Genomic DNA, 22,068 nt, shown 5'->3' with positions numbered 1-22,068 from the left:
TTTTGTCCAGCAGAAATAGAACAAATCAGTGTTTAAACTTGCACAGGTTTTTTTAAAAAAAGTGGCCATCACTGGAGCATGGGGAGTCTTAGGTTTTTCTGTTTGTTTCAGTTTTTTGGGGGGTGGGGTGGGGTGTTGGCCATACCACGCAGCACGTGGGGTCTTAGTTCCCCAACCAGGGCTTGAACCTGCACACCTGCATTGGAAGCTCAGAGTCTTAACCACTGGACCACCAGGAAAGTCCCTGGTTGTTTTCTTTAATACGTGTTTTAAATGGCTGATCATTCTAGTGGCTTTTCAAATTCAGGGCATAGAGGGGCAGGAAGAGTACAGCTATCTTCAGCTCCAGACGAAGCAGAGAGTGGGTGAGTCCTGAGTAGGCTGTTTTGTTATTGTTCAGTCATTCAGTTGCGTCCGACTCTTTGCAACCCCGTGAACTGCAACACGCCAAGCTCCTCTGTCCTTCGTTACTTCCCTGAGTTTGTTCAAACTCATGTCCATTGAGTCGGTGATGCCATCCAACCATCCCATCTTCTGTCATCCCCTTCTCTTGCCCTCAATTTTTCCCAGCATCAGGGTCTTTCCCAATGAGTCAGTTCTTTGCATCAGGTGACCAAAGGATTGGAGCTTTAGCATCAGTCCTTCCAGTGAATATTCAGGGTTGATTTCCTTTAGGATTGACTGGTTTGATCTCCTTTCAGTCCAAGAGACTTTCAAGAGTCTTCTCCAACACCACAGTTCAAAAGCATCAATTCTTCGACACTCAGCCTTCTTTATGGGCCAACTCTAACATCCATACATGACTACTGGAAAAACCATAGCTTTGTCTGTATGGACCTTTGTCAGCAAAGTGATGTCTCTGCTTTTTAATACACTGTCGGGGTTTGTCATAGCTATTCTTCCAAGGAGCAAGAGTCTTTCAGTTTCGTGGCTGCAATCACCATCCACGTTGATTTTGAAGCCCCAAGAAAATGAAATCTGACACTGTTTCCACATTTTCTCCACCTATTTGCCATGAAGTGATAAGACCGGGTGCCATTATCTTAGTTTTTTGAATGTTGAGTTTTAAACCAGGTTTTTTCACTCTCCTCTTTCACCTTTATCAAAAGGCTCTGTAGTTCCTCTTCACTTTCTGCCGTTTGCATTTTGTTGATATTTCAAATAGGCTGCTTACGGCCACATTTTAAGAGGTTTCTCTTAACTCGAAAGAGTTAGACAAAGGAAGTGCTTTTAGTTCTCCATGGATTTTCTTCCTGCTCGTGACTGGGGTCATCTGCAATGCTTGATGTTCATCTTAGCTAATGTCAGAAAGGAAGACCCTGTTTCTCAGAATATTTGGCTAAGAAAGAGATCTGTATGTTTAGGGACAACCCCTTGGGGTGATGGTCCTGACATAACATTGTCTAAGACTTTGGCACCTTTGCTGTTGAGAAAATGCTCTCCCAGCTGCACTTCAGCCAACCACCTTCCACACAGCCCTGCCAGGTGGCTGCAGTTGGGACTCAGTTCTTGTAGGTGAGGAGACTGAGCTGTGAACCTTAGAGACAGTGAGTGGCAAAGAGAAACACCAAATCCAGAACCTTCTATCTTAAGCCAGCATGCTAAGAACAACACTTAGTTTGGTTTCGTTTTCATGTAGCAGTGGGTGCCTGTGGTTGGGTGGGGATTGTGTGGAGGGTGGAGTCCTGAACCAGTGGCTCAGGCTCATGGGAACCAGTGGCTCATGGGAACCAGTGGCTCGTGCTCACGGGAGAGATAAGCCATGGAAGGAAGAAGGAATAGGAGATGTTTTTCCATCTTGGATTGAAATGGGCTTTGTCTTGCATTTCAGTAGCACTGTCTGTGATAAGTGGGCTTCCTTGGTGGCTCAGACAGTAAAGAATCTGCCTGCCAATGCAGGAGACCCAGGTTCAATCCCTGGGTCAGGAAGATCCCCTGGAGAAGGAAATGGCCACCCACTCCAGGATTCTTGGGGCTTCCCTGAAATGAGTAGGAAGACCTGAAACACTTGACATCGAGGTTTGGCTCTCAAGACACTGCTCCCTGATGCAGTGTGAGAGCAGTGTGCGTGGCTCCCACAACGCGGTCCCTGGCTCACCAGCATCACCTGGGAAAATGCAGGTTTTCAGGTTCCACCCAGACTCTGACTCAGAGGGTGAGGCCCCGAAATCTGCTTTTTAATAAGCATGATTCTGGTGCACTCTGAAGTCTGGGAAGCAGTGGTGCAGTAGAAAGCAATCAGACTGTGAAGCTGGGCCTGAGAGGGACAGCTCCATCCCTCTTTTAACTAGTCAGGCTCCTGGCGAGCCTTAGTTTCTCCCTGTAAGACTGACATTCCACTCACCGTCATCTAGGAGCACGAGATGAGGAATTCTCCACACTGTGGTAGATAATGAATGCTAGTCCCTTCTTTCATTGTGAAGTTGAATGCCGTGTTATGCTAGACTCTTATTCAGAATAAGTAATGCTAGCTGCCCTAACAGACAAATCCTGAATTCCAGTGGTTTAAGCCATTAAAAGTTTATGTTTGACTGGAGTGAAGCCTGACGTGGGTCAGGTCGCTTCTATCCATATATTCATCACGTGCTTCTAGAATCCATGGCTCCAGCATCTCCATAGCTAGGGAAGAAGGAGTCATATATACCCATCACTTCTCTTAGTCCAATAAGCAGAACAAGGCTCACTTTTTTTTTTTTCCCCACGATGGACTTTGAACCTGTATCACAAGGAGGCTGTTTGTGAGTTTCTTCACTCCTTTCACAACTGCATTTTCTGGATGTGAAGAAATATAGAATTAGACCACTTTAGGGCTGCAGCGGACAGTCACATATCACCACCTCTAGCATCCTTCATTTTACAGTTAAAGAAACTGAGATCAGAAGAAAGTAAGCTGCTAGCCAAGTTCACATAGTTATCTGGTTATACTGGAATCCGAAACCAAGACCTTTGACCCCAGCCAGCGCTAAAATTAATACTGTCAGGAAGAGGAGAAATGAATTCACTCCTCACTGGAAGAAACAAGCCAGTTATTTGTTGGAAAGTAGAACAAGTCATAGGCCTTAGCTGATTTTCCCAATTCCTGTCTGAAAGAGAAATGACTCAAAAGTTTTGAATCCTTGAATTCTCTCCCGGGTAGTTTCTTTCACGGGCATCGTTTCCTGGTCTGTCCCATGTCGCGAGAGGAGCATTTAAATAGGGTGCCCGTGTGGGAGGGAGGCCCCTGCCCTCATAGTTACTCGCAGCTGCGAAAGTCCGTCACTAGTAACTTTGAAGACTGAGCAGGCACTTGAGAAGACTCTATCTGATGCCTTAGTTTGGGGCTGGCCTAGTCTAGTGATTCCGTCATTCAGATGGTAAATGAAGCTCTAGTCATTTATACTTAAGAAGATTTGTTCTTTGCTTCAGTGGTGAAGTTGGCATTTCTGGTCTCCAGAATAATTTCCATGGTGCATAGCCCTCTTTCTGCCTCATCCACCGAATCCGGCCACCGGTTTGGCTGTCAGTGACTTTTCGGCACCTCTCCTATTAGTGCTAGTATGTAATCCTGAATATTTAAATAGCAGAACTGGATTACAACTGAGATGTTTGCAGTACACCAGTTTTTCATGGGTCCCGGCACCGTCTTTGTTTACTGGCAAAACAAAAAACCCTAACTCATGCAAAATGCTAATAAGAGTAATTCATTTTATTTATCTTCATTATATCCATTTCCCTCATCTTGGTTTAGAATGCAAAGATTTTTTATAATAGCCTTGAAAATTGTATATATGCTAATAACCAAATAGTAATTTTTGACAGAATATAAACAGGAAAAATCACCATCCAAAGACCCAAACCCTGGAAAATCGCTTTTCCCTCAGATTCCGAAGGCAATTCCTTTGAAATACAAGTGAATGCGCTTCTATTTTAGGAAGTGTGATCATGAAAATTTTATGTTCTATGCCCACTGAACCATTAAAACAATAGTTCTTCAAAACGGGCAGCCTTGTTAGTGCCTTTGGGGAAAAAAAGTAGGCAGACAGATAAACACTGGGTGCTGACAGGTAATCAGGGTGTTGAAAAGAATCTTGCCTACAGTGAATGCAACCCTCCTTTGGATGGGTGTGATTTTCCTTGTGTTGTTGTTGTTTAGTCTCTTAAGCTGTGTCTGACTCTTTTCGACCCCATGGACTATAGCCCACCAGGCTGCTCTGTTCATGGGATTTCCCAGGCAAGAATACTAGAGGGAGTTACCGTTTCCTTCTGCAGGGGATCTTCCTGGGCCAGCGATCAGACCTGTGTCTTCTGCATTGGCAGGTGGATTATTTACCACTGAGCCATGGGGGATGCTTCTCTTCATGTTACAACTTATTAGGCTCCCTCTTGAAAGATGCTGAGACAGGTTCATTAAAATGAGACTCTGCAGAGCTGCCCTCCCCAAATTTGGTTGGACCAATGAGTCTGCCATCTGTGTATTCCAGCCCGCACAGCCCAGGCAATGTGCCATCCGAGGGAAGCCCTCGGCACGCCCTCTTGATGGCCTGGGAAGTACTTCCTTGAGATTCGTGGAAGCTGAGTGAGGTCAAGTGAGTACCTTCTGCCTGGAGCCTGCCGTGTCCTTGGAGCATCACTCCATCTCATTTCTCTGTCGCATTGCGCTCCCTCTTCACAGTTTTCAACCACACGTAGCCATTTAGGGCCACAGCCTGTGAAATCTGATTCTCACCCCACAGTCAACAGCATCACTCGGAGTGCTCAGGTGTTTCCCATGAAGGAGCTGTAAATTCACCAACCTTGTCCAAGTCTGAAGCACCGTGAAAGTCGCTCAATTGTGTCCGACTCTTCGCGACCCCATGGACTATACAGTCCATGAAATTCTCCAGGCCAGAATACTGGAGTGGGCAGCCTTTCCCTTCTCCAGGGGATCTTCCCAACCCAGGTCTCCCACATTGCAGGTGGATTTTTTTACCAGCTGAGTCACAAGGGAAGCTCCTGAAGCACCATATTATGCTAGAAATTATACCAGGGATGCAGCTCGTTCTTCTAAATTCTACTTCCTACCGGAACAAGCAGAGAAGCTACTTGCAGGACACTCAGGTAGCATCGAAAGCAGTGCCGCTCCGCTGGTGGCCAACATGGAAGGGGCTGGTCCCACCGACGGGGGTTCAGAGGGAATCATTTTATAGCAGAAGATGGGCGTTGTCCTCAAGAAAGGAAGGCACATGCCCTGCCAGGCCGGCCTAGTTTGGACATCAGTATCAACAGGGGTGATGAGTGTCTTCTTGTTTTCGCTGTGGTAGCTAAACTCCAAGCCCCACAGGAGGAGCTGGAGGCCAGTGAGAGGGACACCAAATGAAAGTCAACTAGTAGCACAGACTCCTGGGGTGCCGGACTGGCCTCCCCCATCGCTAGCCTCAGGACAGGTGGCAGGGTGGTACCTGAACTGAGCATCACGCAGGTAGGAAGGGATATTGTGACCGCGGTCCCAGCAGATTTCAGAACTGTGGATGTGTGGGATGTGTGTAAACACAACACTTACGCATGAAGGAAAGATATCTGTATTCTACACATAGACAATGTCAGGAATGTCCGTCTTCTGGAGAGGGTACTGTGGCTGGCTCTGGTTGAGAGCCTTCCACCTGCTTCTCCGGGGACACTGGTCAGGCTGGGAAGGATGGCTTTCAGGGCTCTGAGTGACCGAGTGTTTCTGTCTGCTGTGTATAGGATTCTGCTTCCAGACAAGCTCAGAAAGTACAGCTATCTCTCTGTGAAGACATGCTGGTCAGGCTGCTGGCCACGGTCAGGCTCTGCTGGGAGGAAAAGATCACGCTTCCCTGAGGGAAAAGGTCTACGTCCACCGGTTCCCTTGGCATGGATGTGGGAGCCGCTTTTGCACCCCAGGAGCTGGATTTGCTAGCACTTGTGGTGACAGACCTGCAGTCATGGGCAAAGCTGCTGGTGGATTCTGTCCCCGTTTCCCCCGGGTGCCTGCTGGTGTTGAGAAGCTCCCTGCCTGTTGGCTGGTGCTGCCGTGATCTTGTGATTTCCCTCCGCTTTCACACGTCCAAGTGCCCGCGAAGAGAGTGAAGGTGTATATGAGGGTGATGTGTGTGTGTGCCGAATATCTGATGTGGACAGAATGCAAGGAAACAAAAAACAGGAAATGTGTGTGTGTGTGTAACACACACAGAGAGAGAAAAAGACAGGCCTGCTGTCCCCCAGGCTGGGAGCTGAGGATGCTGCGGTCGACATGTGCTGTGAACTCATGGTCTTTTGGGGGGAACATACTGGATGGCATATAGTCTCTTCTTACAAGTGATCTGTCTCCCAATCCACTGTGTAGATCAGGCCAAGAAATGAGTAAAAGCATTGATATTCATTTCCTGTATGGTCAAGGTCAAGTCTGTTGAAGCAACCATATCACGCTCCGTTTTCACATTCTCTTTCCTCTTGCCTTTCCCATTTGGTAGATCCTTTCATAGAAAAATAAGCCCATTCCATAATTAGAACTTGGGCTTCCCAAGTGGTGCAGTGGTAAAGAACCCTCCTGCCAGTGCAGGAGACAGGAGACATGGATTCAATCCCTGGGTCAGGAAGATCCCCTGGAGGAGGAAATGGCAACCTACTCCAGTATTCTTGCCTGGGAAATCCCATGGACAGAGAGAGGAGCCTGGTGGGCTACAGTCCTTGGGGTTGCAAAGAGTTGAACACAGCTGAGCGACTGAACATGCATACATATGATTAGAACTCTGTCTTTTCTGATTCTTTCTGAATTAGCAAATAGATTTTCAAAAAGTGCAAAAAGGCAAATCCAAAGTGGTTAGACATTCCTGAAATCTACCATGCTGCTGGGAGAAAAAAAGACAGGGTTAGGGAGCATCTTTTTCTTACATCATCTCCCTCCTCTCTCTCTCTCTAAACGTATATATATGAGATAGATCTAAAAAGATAGATGTGGAAGTTGTATGTATTTTGTGAAATATTATCAAGCCTTAGGAAAGCACTTATAATTTAATAAGAATACCTACATTCTTTACCAGTCTTTTGTTAAATAGAGCTATTGGTTTAAAGTGAAGCTATACATTAAAGTTGTAGCATCACAGACCAGGAAACAGTATGGAAATGAGACTTTTAACAAGGGGGGAATTACAGAATACTTGGCAGAATCAGGTGACCGAAATCCCCTCCACTTGAACGTCTGAGATTCCCTGGGGAGTTTTTGTGTTTCCATCTCCAGGTTTCTAAACAGCATGAAATCTCATCTGAACTCAGGTTGTGATTTTTTTCCAGAAATAGGAGCTCAGAAGGGGCCCTGAGAGGCAGCTGTAGGAAAATAGCTGTGGTCCTGGAGAAGGAAGAGGAGAGAGGAGTTCGGGGGTGCTTGGCACCTGCCTCTCAGCTTCTGTGCCAGCCAGGCCCTTCAGCCTCCCCCGGGGAGGTGCTGATGGCCCCCAGATGACAGGGGGGTCTTTGGAGGGAACAGGAAAAGAGCGTGAGCTGCACAGACCTCTGTGGGTCCTGGAGTCACGCAGGTGTCTCTTCAGAGCAGGCACGAGCTGAGGCATCCTGGGCCGACCTCCAGCTTTGCACCCGTCACCTCGCTTTGGAGAGTAACCAAGCGTTGTGTATGTTGCATATTGAGGCCCACCAAAGCAGAGCATTGGGGGAATCCAGACCCACGGTTTTTGTGAATGAATGGGTGGGTAAAGAAGTCTGTATTCTCACGTCTGTCTTGTCTAGCACAGGACCCTTCTGAGTGGGGCCTTCTGTGCCCCTTCGAGGTTACACTCTCACGACGCAGTCCTGCTGGTGAGTGGGGCCCATGGTCCCGCCTCCCAAAGCTTCAGCCCTGGGCTGCAGGGCACAAGATGGGCGCAAATGGAAGAATCACAAGTACCAGGGTACAGCAGGAGACGCACGACTATTGTCACACGCCGTGGAAGCAGCTTAACCAAAAGGCTGGGGAACAGAGGAAGTAGCATTTGAGGTTTAAGCTGCAGACTTGGGGATTACTGTCAGTCAGCCAGACAAAGAGGAAGAGAAAGAACATTCGGACATAAGGAAAGGCATGCAGATCTGGAAGGAGCCAAGAGGAGGTAGTTATGTCTAAAGGACAGGGTGGGGGAGATTCTCCGCAGGTGGCCAGATCACAAAGAATTTTATGGGACATTGCGTGTTCTGAGTCCTTCCTTCAGACACCAGGAAGGCATGCATAGCTTTCACGCAGGGAGTGGGGTGATCAGATTTACCCCTCACAAAGACCGTTCTTGATAGGCTGGCAGCATGAGATGGATGCTCGTGGCCTGCTTTCCAGAGGGGCTGGTGGTGGGATGGGATGAGAGATGGTTTGGCCTTGGTGCTTGAGTGGCCACCAAGGGTGAAGTGCGGAGAGGGATAGTTCCTAGTTTCCTGGGTAGCTCACTGTGGCGGGAGGGGGGATTTTATTGGTGGACAAAATAATTTATCCAGCTGGCAAAACTACCTGCCCAGAAGAGGAAGATACATTAATTCTTTGGGGACCCATTACTTTTGACGGCCTGTAGGAATCTAAAATGGCAGCTGAAAAGGTGATCTGGAGCTCAGAAACATGGTTAGGGATGTCGGATCTGGAGGCATTGGCGTGAGGATGCTAACTGAAATCTTGAGTGTTGAGGACGTCATCCAGGGAGCGTGTGCGGGCGGATCTGGGCTTGATAATGACTCCATGAGCCCCTCTTATGTTCTCGGCCCTCACCTAGGAACTGGGGACGGAGTGATGACCAGGGCCCAGGCAGAAGTGCCCCAGCCCACGTGGCACTGACAAGTGCTAGAGAAAGATTCCGAGAGACGTAGATTCCGAGGGGACAGGATTCAGAGCTCCTCCCCTGCCCCTGGCCCCACCACGCCCGTCTCCACTTGTCCTGGGTCCCATCTCGGGCCTCTGTTAGGAAACCCCATCTCTTCCTTCCTGCCTCAGGAAAGAGGGCCCTGCTTTCTGTCCTTCTCTACAAGCACCTCTGCCCTTTTCTCTTTCCATCCATCTGAAAAGGCAGCTGCCTCCCTCCGCGTCTGAGATGCAGCAAAGAAACCAAAGTCAATTCAGCTTTTTTTTTTTCTCTGAAATGCAGATACAGTTTTAGAAATACAGGCTTTAAAATCAGGGCCCTCAAAACAATAAGTGGTTGTAAAGACTAATGAAAGCTGTGACCTTGCCGTTCCAAAGCCTGTGGAAAACTCATTAGCTCTGGGAGGCAGAACGAACCCTTGCTGGCGTCGAGTCAGACTGGCCAAACCTCCAAGGCCCGTGTCACTTCTCTGGGGACGCTGCCATGCTGCTCTGCATATATTAAAGCATCTCGCCAGTGTTTGCTGGCAGTCTCCTTCCAAGGCCAGCACCGAATGCTGTTTGGGGATGGGTGTGTTCATTTCACAGAAAAATGTTAGTTTGTGTGCCCTTCTCTTGTGGTTGGTGATAAAGATGGAATTGTTCAGACATAAAAATAACATCCATTCTTACATTTTGAAGGAAAATAGAAGGCTCATACATGGCAATGGATGGCAAATAGCATTTAAATGGGAGTCAGTGATTTTTCAAGTGGGTTTCTCTTGTGGCTCAGCTGGTAAAGAATCTGCCTCCAATGTGAGAAACCTGGTTTCGATGCCTGGGTTGGGAAGATCCCCTGGAGAAGAAAACGGCTACCCACTCCAGTATTCTGGCCTGGAGAATTCCATGGACTGTATAGTCCACGGGGTCGCAAAGAGTTGGACACGACTGAGTCACTTTCACTTTCTTTTGGTGATTTTTCAGTTCACGGTAGGTGGAGATCTCGAAGCCATAGTCCACAGTAAAGAGGAAATCATTTGAGAAACGGAAACAGTGTTGCTGCTCAGAGATATTGTACAAACCAGGGTCACCTGTGTAATAGAGCTGATTAAATAGATCACTGAAAAGGACATTAAAGCTTTACTTTTGCATAATTCATTTTGTATAAAAGTTTAACTCCCCAAATGGGAGTTTTTCTGTGTCACCTAGCATATGAAGGGTCGTGTCTAGATATCAGGAAGAATTTTAATTTAATGTTAGTCTAAAATCAGATAAAATTACTTGACTCTACTGTCAAGGTGAGGATAGGGTAAGAGATTCACTGCATTCAGAGGGCATCTCGACTTTTGTTCTTGAAATTAGCTCCTCAGGATTCTTCCTAAAATTGACCTCTTTATTAGCACAGTAATTCTGCTCTGCTGCTAACCAACACTTCTACACAAGCTTGGTCTTAAGAGGAACCAAGCACCCTTGTCTTGTTCCTGACTTTAAGGGAAATGCTTTCAGTTTTTCACCATTGAGGATAATGTTTGCTGTGGGTTTGTCATATATAGCTTTTATTATGTTGAGGTATGTCCCTTCAATTCCCACTTTCTGGAGAATTTTTATCATAAATGGATGTTGTATTTTGTCAAAGGCTTTCTCTGCATCTATTGAGATAATCATATGATTTTTATTTTTCAGTTTGTTAATGTGGTGTATTACGTTGATTGATTTGCGGATATTGAAGAATCCTTGCATTCCTGGGATAAAGCCCACTTGGTCATGATGTATGATCTTCTTAATGTGTTGTTGGATTCTGATTGCTAGAATTTTGTTAAGGATTTTTGCATCTATGTTCATCAGTGATATTGGCCTATAGTTTTCTTTTTTTATGGGGTCTTTACCAGGTTTTGGGATTAGGGTGATGGTGGCCTCATAGAATGAGTTTGGAAGTTTCCCTTCCTCAGCTATTTTCTGGAAGAGTTTGAGTAGAATAGGAGTTAGCTCTTCTCTAAATTTTTGGTAGAATTCAGCTGTGAAGCCGTCTGGACCTGGGCTTTTGTTTGCTGGGAGATTTTTGATTACAGTTTCAATTTCCGTGCTTGTGATGGGTTTGTTCAGATTTTCTATTTCTTCCTGGTTCAGTTTTGGAAAGTTGTACTTTTCTAGGAATTTGTCCATTTCTTCCAGGTTATTCATTTTATTGCCATATAATTGCTGATAGTATTCTCTAATAATCCTTTGTATTTCTGTGTTGTCAGTTGTGATCTCTCCATTTTCATTTCTAATTTTATTGATTTGGTTCTCTCACCACTACTATTCAACATAGTTCTGGAAGTTTTGGCCACAGCAATCAGAGCAGAAAAAGACATAAAAGGAATACAAATTGGAAAAGAAGAAGTAAAGCTTTCACTGTTCGCTGATGATATGATCCTCTACACAGAAAACCCTAAAGACTCTACCAGAAAACTACTAGAGCTAATCAATGATTACAGTAAAGTTGCAGGATATAAAATCAACACACAGAAATCCCTTGCATTCCTATACACTAATAATGAGAAAATAGAAAGAGAAATTAAGGAAACTATTCCATTCACTGTTGCAATGAAAACAATTAAATACTTAGGAATATATCTACCTAAGGAAACAAAAGACTTGTACATAGAAAACTATAAAACACTAGTGAAAGTAATCAAAGAGGACACGAATAGATGGAGAAATATACCGTGTTCGTGGATTGGAAGAATAAATATTGTAAAAATGAGTATACTACCCAAAGTAATTTATACATTCAATGCAATCCCTATCAAGCTACCAACAATATTTTTCACAGAACTAGAACAAATAATCTCACAATTTGTATGGAAATACAAAAAACCTCGAATAGCCAAAGCAATCTTGAGGAAGAAGAATGGAACTGGGGGAATTAACCTGCCGGACTTCAGGCTCTATTACAAAGCCACAGTCATCAAGACAGTATGGTACTGGCATAAAGACAGAAATATAGATCAATGGAACAAAATAGAAAGTCCAGAGATAAACCCACGCTCCTATGGACACCTTATCTTCGACAAAGGAGGCAAGAATATAAAATGGAGAAAAGACAGTCTCTTTAACAAGTGGTGCTGGGAAAACTGGTCAGCCACTTGTAAAAGAATGAAACTAGAACACTTCCTAACACCATACACCAAAATAAACTCAAAATGGATTAAAGATCTAAATGTAAGACCAGAAACTATAAAACTCCTAGAGGAGAATGTAGGCAAAACACTCTCCGACATAAATCACAGCAGGATCCTCCAAGACCCACCTCCCAGAATATTGGAAATAAAAGCAAAAATAAACAAATGGGACCTAATTAAAATCAAAAGCTTCTGCACAGCAAAGGAAACTCTAAGCAAGGTGAGAAGACAGCCTTCAGAATGGGAGAAAATAATAGCAAATGAAGCAACTGATAAAGGATTAATCTCCAAATTATACAAGCAGCTCCTGCAGCTTAATTCCAGAAAACTAAGTGACCCAATCAAAAAATGGGCCAAAGAACTAAACAGACATTTCTCCAAAGAAGACATAAAGATGGCTAATAAACACATGAAAAAATGCTCAACATCCCTCATCATCAGAGAAATGCAAATCAAAACCACAATGAGATACCATTTCACACCAGTCAGAATGGCTGCTATCCAAAAGTCTACATGCAATAAATGCTGGAGAGGGTGTGGAGAGAAGGGAACCCTCTTACACTGTTGGTGGGAATGCAAACTAGTACAGCCACTATGGAGAACAGTGTGGAGATTCCTCAGAAAACTGGAAATAGAACTGCCATATGATCCAGCGATCGCACTCCTGGGCATACACACCGAGGAAACCAGAATTGAAAGAGACACATGTACTCCAATGTTCATTGCAGCACTGTTTATAATAGCCAGGACATGGAAGCAACCTAGATGTCCATCTGCAGATGAATGGATAAGAAAGCTTTGGTACATATACACAATGGAGTATTTTTCAGCCATCAAAAAGAATGCATTTGAATCAGTTTTAATGAGGTGGATGAAATTGGAGCCAATTATACAGAGTGAAGTAAGCCAGAAAGAAGAACATCAATACTGTATATTAACGCATATATATGGAATTTAGAAAAATGGTAACCTGAACCCTGTATAAGAGACTGCAAAAGAGACATAGGCATTTAGAACAGTCTTTGGGACTCTGTGGGAGAGGGTGAAGGTGGAATGATTGGGGAGAATGGAATTGTAGCATGTATATTATCATAAGTGACCAGTCCAGGTTCGACGCATAAATTTTCCTCTGTTCATTTCAAAAAAAAAAAAAAAGAAGATTAATGATTAATGGGTAGTCCACGAAAATGTTTACCAGGTGTCTAATATCTTTTAAAATATGAACAAATAAATGACTTTAACCAAGTTGTAATCAAAAAAAAAAAAAAGAGGAACCAAGCAGATGGGTGCTTTACTTGGTAAAGGTGGTGGGCTGCCCGGGGGACTCCCCTAAAATTCCGATGATGAATTCTAAAGCTAGAACTTTACCCCTTTGCTTTGTGAGTTTGGCTCTGTTCAGAGACAAACCCTTCAAGGAAAAGTAATATTTTAAACTATTGTAAGTCATCCTTATTATAGTCCAACTTGAAAGAGTAGTAAGTAAAAGCTGTCAGCTGGCAACGCCCTTTTTAATTCTCATACGAAACATACAGACCTCTGTACATCACACTCCTTCCTGCATCCTGCTGTCCCTCCTCCATCTGAAAGGTAAGGTCTTTTCTGCCCCTAAAACCCCAGCCCTTCCTGCGCCTTCCCAGGACTCCCGCGCTGTCCACGGAGCCTTCTCCCTCCTTATATATTGAACTTCTCAGTGTCGCCACCACTGCCTCTTAACCTGGATTCTTTCCTTTAAACTTACGCAGTCTCTAGTCACTGGAAACTATAAACCTCCTCTGAGCCTCCTTCCCCTCCCGCGCTCTGGTCCCTTCAAAGCCGGCTTCGTGGCAGCGTCCCCCACGCCTCTTGGGTCCCTTTCCTCACCTCTGTGCTCACCCACTGCAGCCTGGCTCCCGTCCCCGCCGCCCCCGAAAGAGCTCTGGGGGAGCTTGCTCGTCACCTCCCTGGTGCTGCGCCCCGAGGGCAGGCTCTTCAGGCCTCGTCTGGCCTCTCAGCATGCCAGCCGCTTCGTGGGCCGTGCCCGTCTGCTTCCTCCGCTTCCATGGCGCACGTTTCTAGCTTGCACCCTGCCTCTGCGCACTGCCCTCCTCAAACTCTCTGGCAGGTTTGTCTTCCTCCATCTGAGCATTAGATTACTGGAATTCTGTAAGGCTTCATCCCAGGCCCTCTCCTCTTCTCATGCTATGCTCTCTCCATTCCCCTGGCTTCAAGGAGTATCTATTTTGCAGACTAGCCAGAAATTTCTGTCGCTGGCCTGACCCTCTCCTCCCCACCGAGCTCAGTAGACCCAGCTGCCTACTGGACACGTGCACTGCGACGTTGCACAGTCATTCTGACTCAACAGGTCTAAACTCAGATTCATGGTCCCCTTCCATCCTCCCCCCATCCTCAAATGCCCCGCTTTCCTTCCAGCGTTCCCCACCTTCTCAGTGAATGGCATAGCCGTCCATCGAGCTGTTTAAGTTATGGAACTTGAGAGCTATGCAGTATACCTCCTCCTTCCCCAGGGTCCACAGATGCTGTGTCTCCGTGGTCTGTCAGCTCGACTCCTAAAGAGCTTGCATGTCCACCTCCATAGCCTGGCTCAGGTGCCCATCATCCAATACCAGGTGTGCAGTAGCCTTCAGGGCTCCTATTCAGACTGCCTCTTGCATCTCCCAGCCCATTCTCTGTACAGCAAATAGTGTGATATGTTGTAAATCTGAAATGTTCATCCCCTCGCCCAGCCAGGGCGAGGTATGCAGCTCCCTATGCCTCGGTTTCCCGCTTTGTACCATGGAAATGCTGGCAGTGCTATCTCAAGGGGCTGACCTGAAGAGTAAGTGGATCAGTGTGCGTGCTTCTTAGAGCGTGCCTGCACATTTTAGGCGTTAAGTCAGCCTTAGCTTATTCAGATACTCCTATTGTTTGCAGAGAGAGAAACATAGAGTTGAATGGGTCCGTTACCTTGTCCAGGTGGGTTCAGGGCAGAGCCAGGAGTAGAACCCTGGTCCCCTAACTCCTGAGCTGTTTAGCACTTTGTCATTAAGCCACAATATCATTCTCCTACCAAATCTCATTTTCAAAGTCAAAACAACCAATTATAGCACATGCCCTTTGGGAGGACTTAGCTGCATTTTATAGCTGTGATTAGCCTGGATATTATTCTCAGACCCTTTCAAGAGAAATGAAACATAAATAGAGGGCCTCATTTGAAATCATGTGTATTTAACGATAAGGCTGCCTAGTTAATAGCAGAATTTTCTCTGGTTAGAGTTCAGTCACTCATTGTTTCGTCCCCTCCAAACATGATGCATAAGAAAAACAAAAACAGAAAGGCCAGCAAAGAACCAGGCAAGGCATCTGGTCGTGGGATCCATGGGCTGATTAGCATAAGCCAGTGAGCGAACCTTCTGCAGACACTTCTGGGCATAAGATTCTGAAACACTGACCCCCACTTTTAAGATGCAAGCTCCATCTTGAATCTGGAAGGGCTTCTTCAAAACATACTATCCCCAAACCCTAGCTTCCTGTGAAACCTTGGTTTTCCAAAATGGTCCCACAAAGGTGGCTGTGCATCCCTACAAAAGAAACTAGTATTTGGCGGAAAAATAAATGGAAAAGTGAGGGAGAGCCTCTAAAAAGCTCATTCTAAGTGGAGTCAGGAGTTACATCCCAGACCTGTGACACTGATTTGCTCACTTGTGTAATCTCAGCTTCCCCCCTACAGTTGGAGAATGCTGTTTTAGAAAGAACGGGAAGGCTGTTGAGTCCAAATTTAGGACCTCGAGGATTGTGAATTTCCAGATCCCCAGCTGGCCCTTATCAATGCAGATAAATAATACCTTCATGGGATGTTTTAGAAAATGAAGAATAGATGTGAAAATGTTCTTATAAACTTGAGAACATTTGGGGATTACCATTTCCAGCCATCTCCAAGGTGCTCCCAAGCCCCTTGAAGACAGATATCTGATCAAAACTCCTTTCTCTGGCATTGAGGCCCACTCCCTGTGTACAGCCTATATGGCAATGATACTGGAACATCATAGAATCAGCTGTCAGTGAGCACTGGGTTTAGAACAGTTATGTTTGGCGACTCCGTGAACTTGATTTTGAACCTGGGTCTCTCTTAGTGTCCATGATGTAAGTGAAAATGTTAGTCATTCAGTCATGTCTGACTCTTTGCGATCCATGGACCGAGCCTGCCAGGCTCCTCTGTCCCTGGAATTCTCCAGGCAAGAATACTGGAGTGGGTTGCCATGGCCTTCTCCAGGGGATCTTCCCCACCTAGGGATCAAACCTAAGGCTCCTTCATTGCAGGTGGATTCTTTACTGCCTGAGCCACCAGGGAAGCCCCCATGATGTAAACATCTTGCCAACTCTAGATGCCAGTTACCGATGTTTGGGGAGGGACTACTCTGCTGCTAGAACAATGCTGTTTTCCACCCCTTAGTTCTACTGGAAGGACTCAGGGGGCCTCAGACTCCTTCCCCAGTGTTCTCACCTCACACATACCTCATCCCGATGAGGGAAGCAGAAAACAGAATAACTAATTGCAGGGTTGTTAAATAGTTTCCAGGAGTCTCAAAAATACCAACATATCTGTGATGCTGAAGCCCACTGTGTGATCTTTCCTGGAACTTCATCTGGACATGTAGTCCTCCTCTTTTTTTTTTTTTTATGTAAGTTTCAGGCATACAGCATTATAATTCAACATCTGTATATACTGCAGAGTGATCCCCACCGCAAGTCTAGTGACCATCTGTCACAGCACAGGTGACCCCCTTCACCATTCTACCCACCCCCAGTCCCCTTCCCCCCGGTAACCATTATTCTGATCTCTGTCTGGTTTTGTTTTTATTGAGTTTGTTCATTTGGGAGTCTTTTAGATTCCACATAGGAGTGAAATCATACAGTGTTTGCCTATGTGTGACTTATTTCACTTAGAATAATATCTTCGTGTTGTCATGAATGGCAAGCTCTCATACTTTTTATGGGTGGATGCGACGAGTTGACTCACTGGAAAAGAGTCTGATGCTGGGAGGGATTGGGGGCGGGAGGAGACGGGGACGACAGAGAGTGAGATGGCTGGATGGCATCACCGACTCTGTGGACATGAGTTTGAGTGAACTCCAGGAGTTGGTGATGGACAGGGAGGCCTGGCGTGCTACGATTCACGGGGTCGCAGAGAGTCAGACACGACTGAGCGACTGAACTGAACTGAGCTGAACATTCCACTGTGTGTATTTGCCACATCCTCCTTAGGCAGCCATCTGTCAGTGGACACTGAGGTGGTTTCCATACCTCAGCTGTTGTAAATAATAGTGCAGTGAACATAGGGGTACGGATATCTTTCTGAGTTAGTGTTCTCATGTTCTTCAGACAAATACCCATGAGTGGAATGGCTGGGTCGTATGGTAGTTCCATTCTTGATGTTCTGAGCAATCTCCATACTGTTTTACATAGTGGCTGCCCCAGTTTCCATTCCCAGCGACAGTGTGCTGTCATTCCTTCCCTCCACATGGTTGCCAACATTTGTTTTATGTGATCTCCTTGATGATAGCCATCCGGACGTGTTTGAGGTGCAAGCTCATTGTGGTTTTGATTTGCCTTTCCCTGGTGATTACTGATGTTGAGCATCTTTTCATGTACCTGCTGACCATCCATACGTCTTCTTTGAATAATGTTTGTTCAGCTCCTCTGCTCATTTTTTAATCAAGCTGTTTGGTTTTTCTGGTTGTTGATGTGTATTAGATCTTTATATATTTTGGATTTTAACCCCCTATCGGGTATATAATCTGCAGTGATCTTCTCCCACTCAGTAGAGAGCCTTTTTGTTTTGATGATGATCTCCTTGGCTGTGCAGAAGCTTTCCAGGATGAGGTAGTCCCGCTTGTTTTTGCTTTTGTGTCCCTTGCTTTTGGAGTCAGATCCACTAAAGCATCTCTAAGAACATGCAGTGTCTCCTCTTTGGTGTCTTTCCCAGGGTCTGTCCTGCATGGTACCCACCTGTTGCCCGACCCCGCCCCCTGCTATTGCATCATAACCAGTTCACATCCTGGCTGTGATGCTTGACTTGCTGTGGCTAAATTACATGCCGGCAACAAGTGTCATCCCTGTTCCTCTTCATTCGTCATCCCGTGTCTAATGAGGCTCTGGTGGCGATGGGTGGGGACCAGAAGAGCAGCTATTGTTCTCTGCAGACAGACTTGCTCTCTCCCAACTTCCTGGGGCCATGAGCCTCTTTGTACTTTGAGTCTGCACAGACATGGCAAGAGGCAAGCTCTAGCCTCAGGGTCAGGGGAGAAAGGCAGAGGCCGTGATCTCAAAGTTAGGAGGCCCCAGCAAAAGAATGAGACTTCTGTGATGAGAGTTCACGGGCCTGGAGGCCGGGGGAGCAGGGCAGGGGAGGGGCCGCTGGAGGGAGGAGGGTCAGCTCCACGTGACATCACATCGAGTGGCTTTCCTGGGCTTGAAATTGAGGAACTGAGGAGGCGTTGGTGGTGAGCGTCAGTCTCTGAGAGCGCAGGATGGAACAGGCACCCTGGCCTCTGACTCTGCCTCCCGCATCTGCGACGGCCGGGGAGACTAATGACCCAGGGAGGCTATGACATGGTCCAAAAACTTTTCCTGGATTTTTTCCGCAGGCGACTGAGCCAGAGGCCGACTGCGGAGGAGCTGGAGCAGAGGAACATTTTGAAACGTAAGTGACGGAGCCCCTGACAAACGCTGAGGTTTCATGATCGCTTTGGTTATAGTATATCATGGCAAGCCGCTGGGCTTCTCCCGTGTGCTTGTGGGGGAAGGATCGAGACCCTCTCTGGTGCTGGAGGCTTCACCCCTGTGTGTTCGGCCACCCGAGACAACCTCCCCACAGAGAAAGCACCTTCGAATCCACTTGGTTCGTGAGGAGCTCAGGGTCTCCAAGAAAGAACCTGCCCTTGAGTGGGCTGCAGAGTCAGAGAAGCTGGAAAGTTCGGACAAGATAACTTCTTATTAAATGAGAGCTGGGGTTGCCTTTAAAGCCAAATTGGCTTAAAAACTGCCATACGATATTGATGGCTGAAATGGGGCAGATAGCCGTTTGAAAACTAGAACCAGAGGACATGACTTTCTGCTACAGCTGGCTGCTGCTGATAAACCCCCCCCTCCCTCTGAGCAGTCAGTTAAAAGTCTAAGAAGGCATTTTCCAGTGGAAGTCCTTTCTGGCTTCCTCTTGGGCCTCCCACAGCCAGCTGCTGGAGTAGCTGCTGAAGCTCTCTTTCCAGAAAGTCTTGCTGTCACTCTTATCTGTGGACAGAAAAAAATGAACGAACCTCTTGATGGTTTAGGACACAGAGATAATTTGAGTATGTAGAGAAAATCCACGTGGTGCTTAAAATATTTGTTTTAAAAATGCTAAAAGAAATCATCTCATGGACACCAACCAGCATTCCTCAATTTAGAGCAGAGATATTCAGTAGTTGAAAAATAAAACCTCTCTGCTTCATCGCAGGATACTCTCATCAACACTGCCCTCTAGATGGTCAACAGAGATGTTTTTAGTTTAATTCAGACCACCACAACCAACCAAAAATGTTCTTCATTGTACTTTTCTCGGCTTCCTCATTGTGGTCCTGTGACTTGGTCAGTGTCATGTGGCTGACTGTTGAGTTTCCCCTGGGAAGGCTCTGTTGTTGGGGTAGGGGGTGTGGCCCAGAGCATCCCCACCTGCGTGCTGTGTACCTGTGCCCACATCCTGCCCCTTGCTCTAGGCTGTGGCCATTCCCTCACCCCCCCGGGGTGGTTCCTTCAGCCTTGACCTTCCCCGGTCCTAAGGGCACCTCATCTATTCCCCAGATCTCTAGGAGGTTCTGTATATGATTATGTTCTCCCTAATCCAGGGGTGCCTATCAAAGTTTCTCCAAAGTTTACTTTGAGCTCAAACAGATTGAGAACTCTTTCAGATGACTTCCCTGGTTGGGGAAACTTTTGGCTTCTGTGTCTCCCTTTCTCCCAACTTGATACCTGACCCGTTAAAAATTGTCCACATCAGAGGAAAGAACAAACAGGGGGCCGTTGATTGCTAAACACAGAAACCCAGTGAGCGCGCTTCCTCCTTCCTCTGCCCGCCACCCGCCTCACACGCTTCCGTGGTCGGCCGAAGGACTCTGTGCTCTGACAGGTTACACTGTACCTCTGTCCCTAACCTGACTCTTACTTGTGAAGAAGCTGAACCCTTCTGGGGACTTGTTCAGGTTTCAGAAGATGTGTGCTTCTGTCGGCAGGGGCAGAGGTTTTGGACAAGAAGGCAGGGAGTCCCCAGCTCACCTGGCTCCCTAGAGGCACCAGCTCCCACGTTTCTTCTGCCCAGATCCCTGAGAGATGATGAGCAGGCCCTGAGTTGCTTTCTTCTCACCCTCCAGAAAGATGCTGGGGTCGTAGAGGTGGTTGCTTGTGTTGCGTAAGCCTGAGGGCTCTGGTTCAGGGGAGCAAAGGGTTGCCCAGCTGCACCCATGGTTCCCTTTCGTTCTGTGGCCTCTTCCGTCGTGTCCTGTTTGAATAGCTGCAAACCGAAGGACCACTTGACCAAATTCAAACAGGCTCATCATTTTGCAGTTTCAAAACTTTTTGGAAAGGAGCTTTATTTTTCCTGTTCTTTGTTTTCTCCCATGTTCTAAAACTTTGTTTTCTGAAACAGGTGTGGTTTTTTTCTCTCTTTTTTAAAATCTATTGTGATTGTGAAACAAAAAATGTTTTGTGGCGTCAGAAAATACCCTCAAAAGGTGTATTCTGAGAATTATCATCTGGGCTTTCAGTCACAGGAGGCGGCATGTCTTTAAGGTTGCAGGAGGGTGGGCCACCAGCGTGGGCAGCCTGGAGGGGTTGGTGCTGGAGCTTTGAGAGCCCCCGCCTGCCTGGCCCTGTGAGTGGTACTTGCTCCACTGGGGGCAGCAGGCCCATCTGAGCACACAATGAGCTGTCTGGTGGTGGCGGCAGTGATGACCTCGAGGGCTTTTTCTGCTCTCCCTTTTTCCACTTGCCTAATGGGGTTGTCTTGGAACCCCTTGCCTGAGAATTCATGACCCTGAGTTTGTAAACGGCTTTGAACTAAAGGTCTAGATTCCACTGGTGATAGGTTGGGGCCCCCACCCATCAGAGGGACCTCAGGAACACATGTAGGAGATGAGCGGGCAGGGTGCTGACTTTCATGGCCCAGGATGGGGCCTGTAGGCTGAGGAGGCCCCCGAGTGGAGTCCGAGGCAAGTAACCAGTAATGAGGAGGGCTGGCCCCCAAGTAAAATCGGATTGGGAAGAGGCGGTGTGTTTGAGCAAGAGAAAGAGCTGGACTGTGTGTCTAAAGCATTAGCCATGGAGTGTGCAGCCCGCCCCTCAGTTCTCTTGGGCCTTTCTGTCAATTTCCCAGCCAAAGAGCAGTAGCCCAGGTGGTCTCTTGGGCCTCTGCTGGCTCTAATAGGCTGTGAGTCTGTCCATTTTAACCCAGTGCCCTTGAGCTGCCTCCTGGGCACTCACCATCCACTCTAGACTTTTCCGTCTGTCCTCCTTCCCATCTGCAAATGCAGCTGTCGGTGGCGGGGCTACCCTTCTTCTGGGTCTAACTGGCTGCCTCCCAGTTTATCTCAGAGAGTTTCTTTCATACAAAGGTGCTAATGACTAACTAGTTGAATGGGTTTTTAATCGCAAAGAAATTCACATTTTTCAAAGGAACTCTGGAAGGGGAGGGAAGACCTTTCAATTCAGAGGAAGGCGCTCTAGTGTGGGGTTGGGGACCACAGGGACCCCTGGGGACCTCAGCCAAGGGCCGGATGTGGGCGTTTCTGGTGCTGCGCCGTCCACGATCCTGATCCTCAGGCAGTCAGAGTGGCCACACCGTGTCCCTAGGGGGTGTCACGCGAGGGCCTAAGTCGTGCTCTGACTCATCCTTGTTCCTTCTGGCGGGAGGCGTTGCCACTTGCAGCCTGAGTTGGTTGAGGTTGCTGTTGCTGACAAGGAGCAGCAGGGGGACCCCACTTCTAGGCACGAGGGGGTCGCACTTTTAAAGATCTGGGCTCTACTGAGACCACTGACTGACACGTGCGTCCTGATACGATAAGTCAGTGGAGTTATGGAAACATCATTTACATCAGTAGTTTCAAATGGGCCCTG

General features: G+C 46.9%; 1 protein-coding gene across 8 annotated transcripts in view; it reads left to right on the top strand.

Moving 5' to 3' along the window:
• The window catches only part of PHACTR1 (phosphatase and actin regulator 1), a 515,711-nt gene that overhangs the window by 486,193 nt on the left and 7,450 nt on the right, over nucleotides 1-22,068 (top strand). For all 8 annotated transcript variants that reach the window (XR_016036000.1, XM_088831029.1, XM_088831027.1 and 5 more), the window contains one exon: nucleotides 18,570-18,625. Coding sequence is in view for 7 of the 8 variants with exons in the window: in XM_088831029.1 (XP_088687155.1) it covers nucleotides 18,570-18,625 (56 nt within the window). In the remaining variant the exon portion in view is untranslated. The remainder of the gene's footprint in view (nucleotides 1-18,569; nucleotides 18,626-22,068) is intronic.

Source organism: Moschus berezovskii, chromosome 23 (assembly GCF_049115385.1).
Source record: "Moschus berezovskii isolate FMDL1 chromosome 23, NW_MosBer_1.0, whole genome shotgun sequence".
Classification (NCBI taxonomy): domain Eukaryota; kingdom Metazoa; phylum Chordata; class Mammalia; order Artiodactyla; family Moschidae; genus Moschus; species Moschus berezovskii.
Note: the sequence above shows the minus strand (reverse complement) of the source record. Positions and strands in the feature narration are given on the sequence as shown.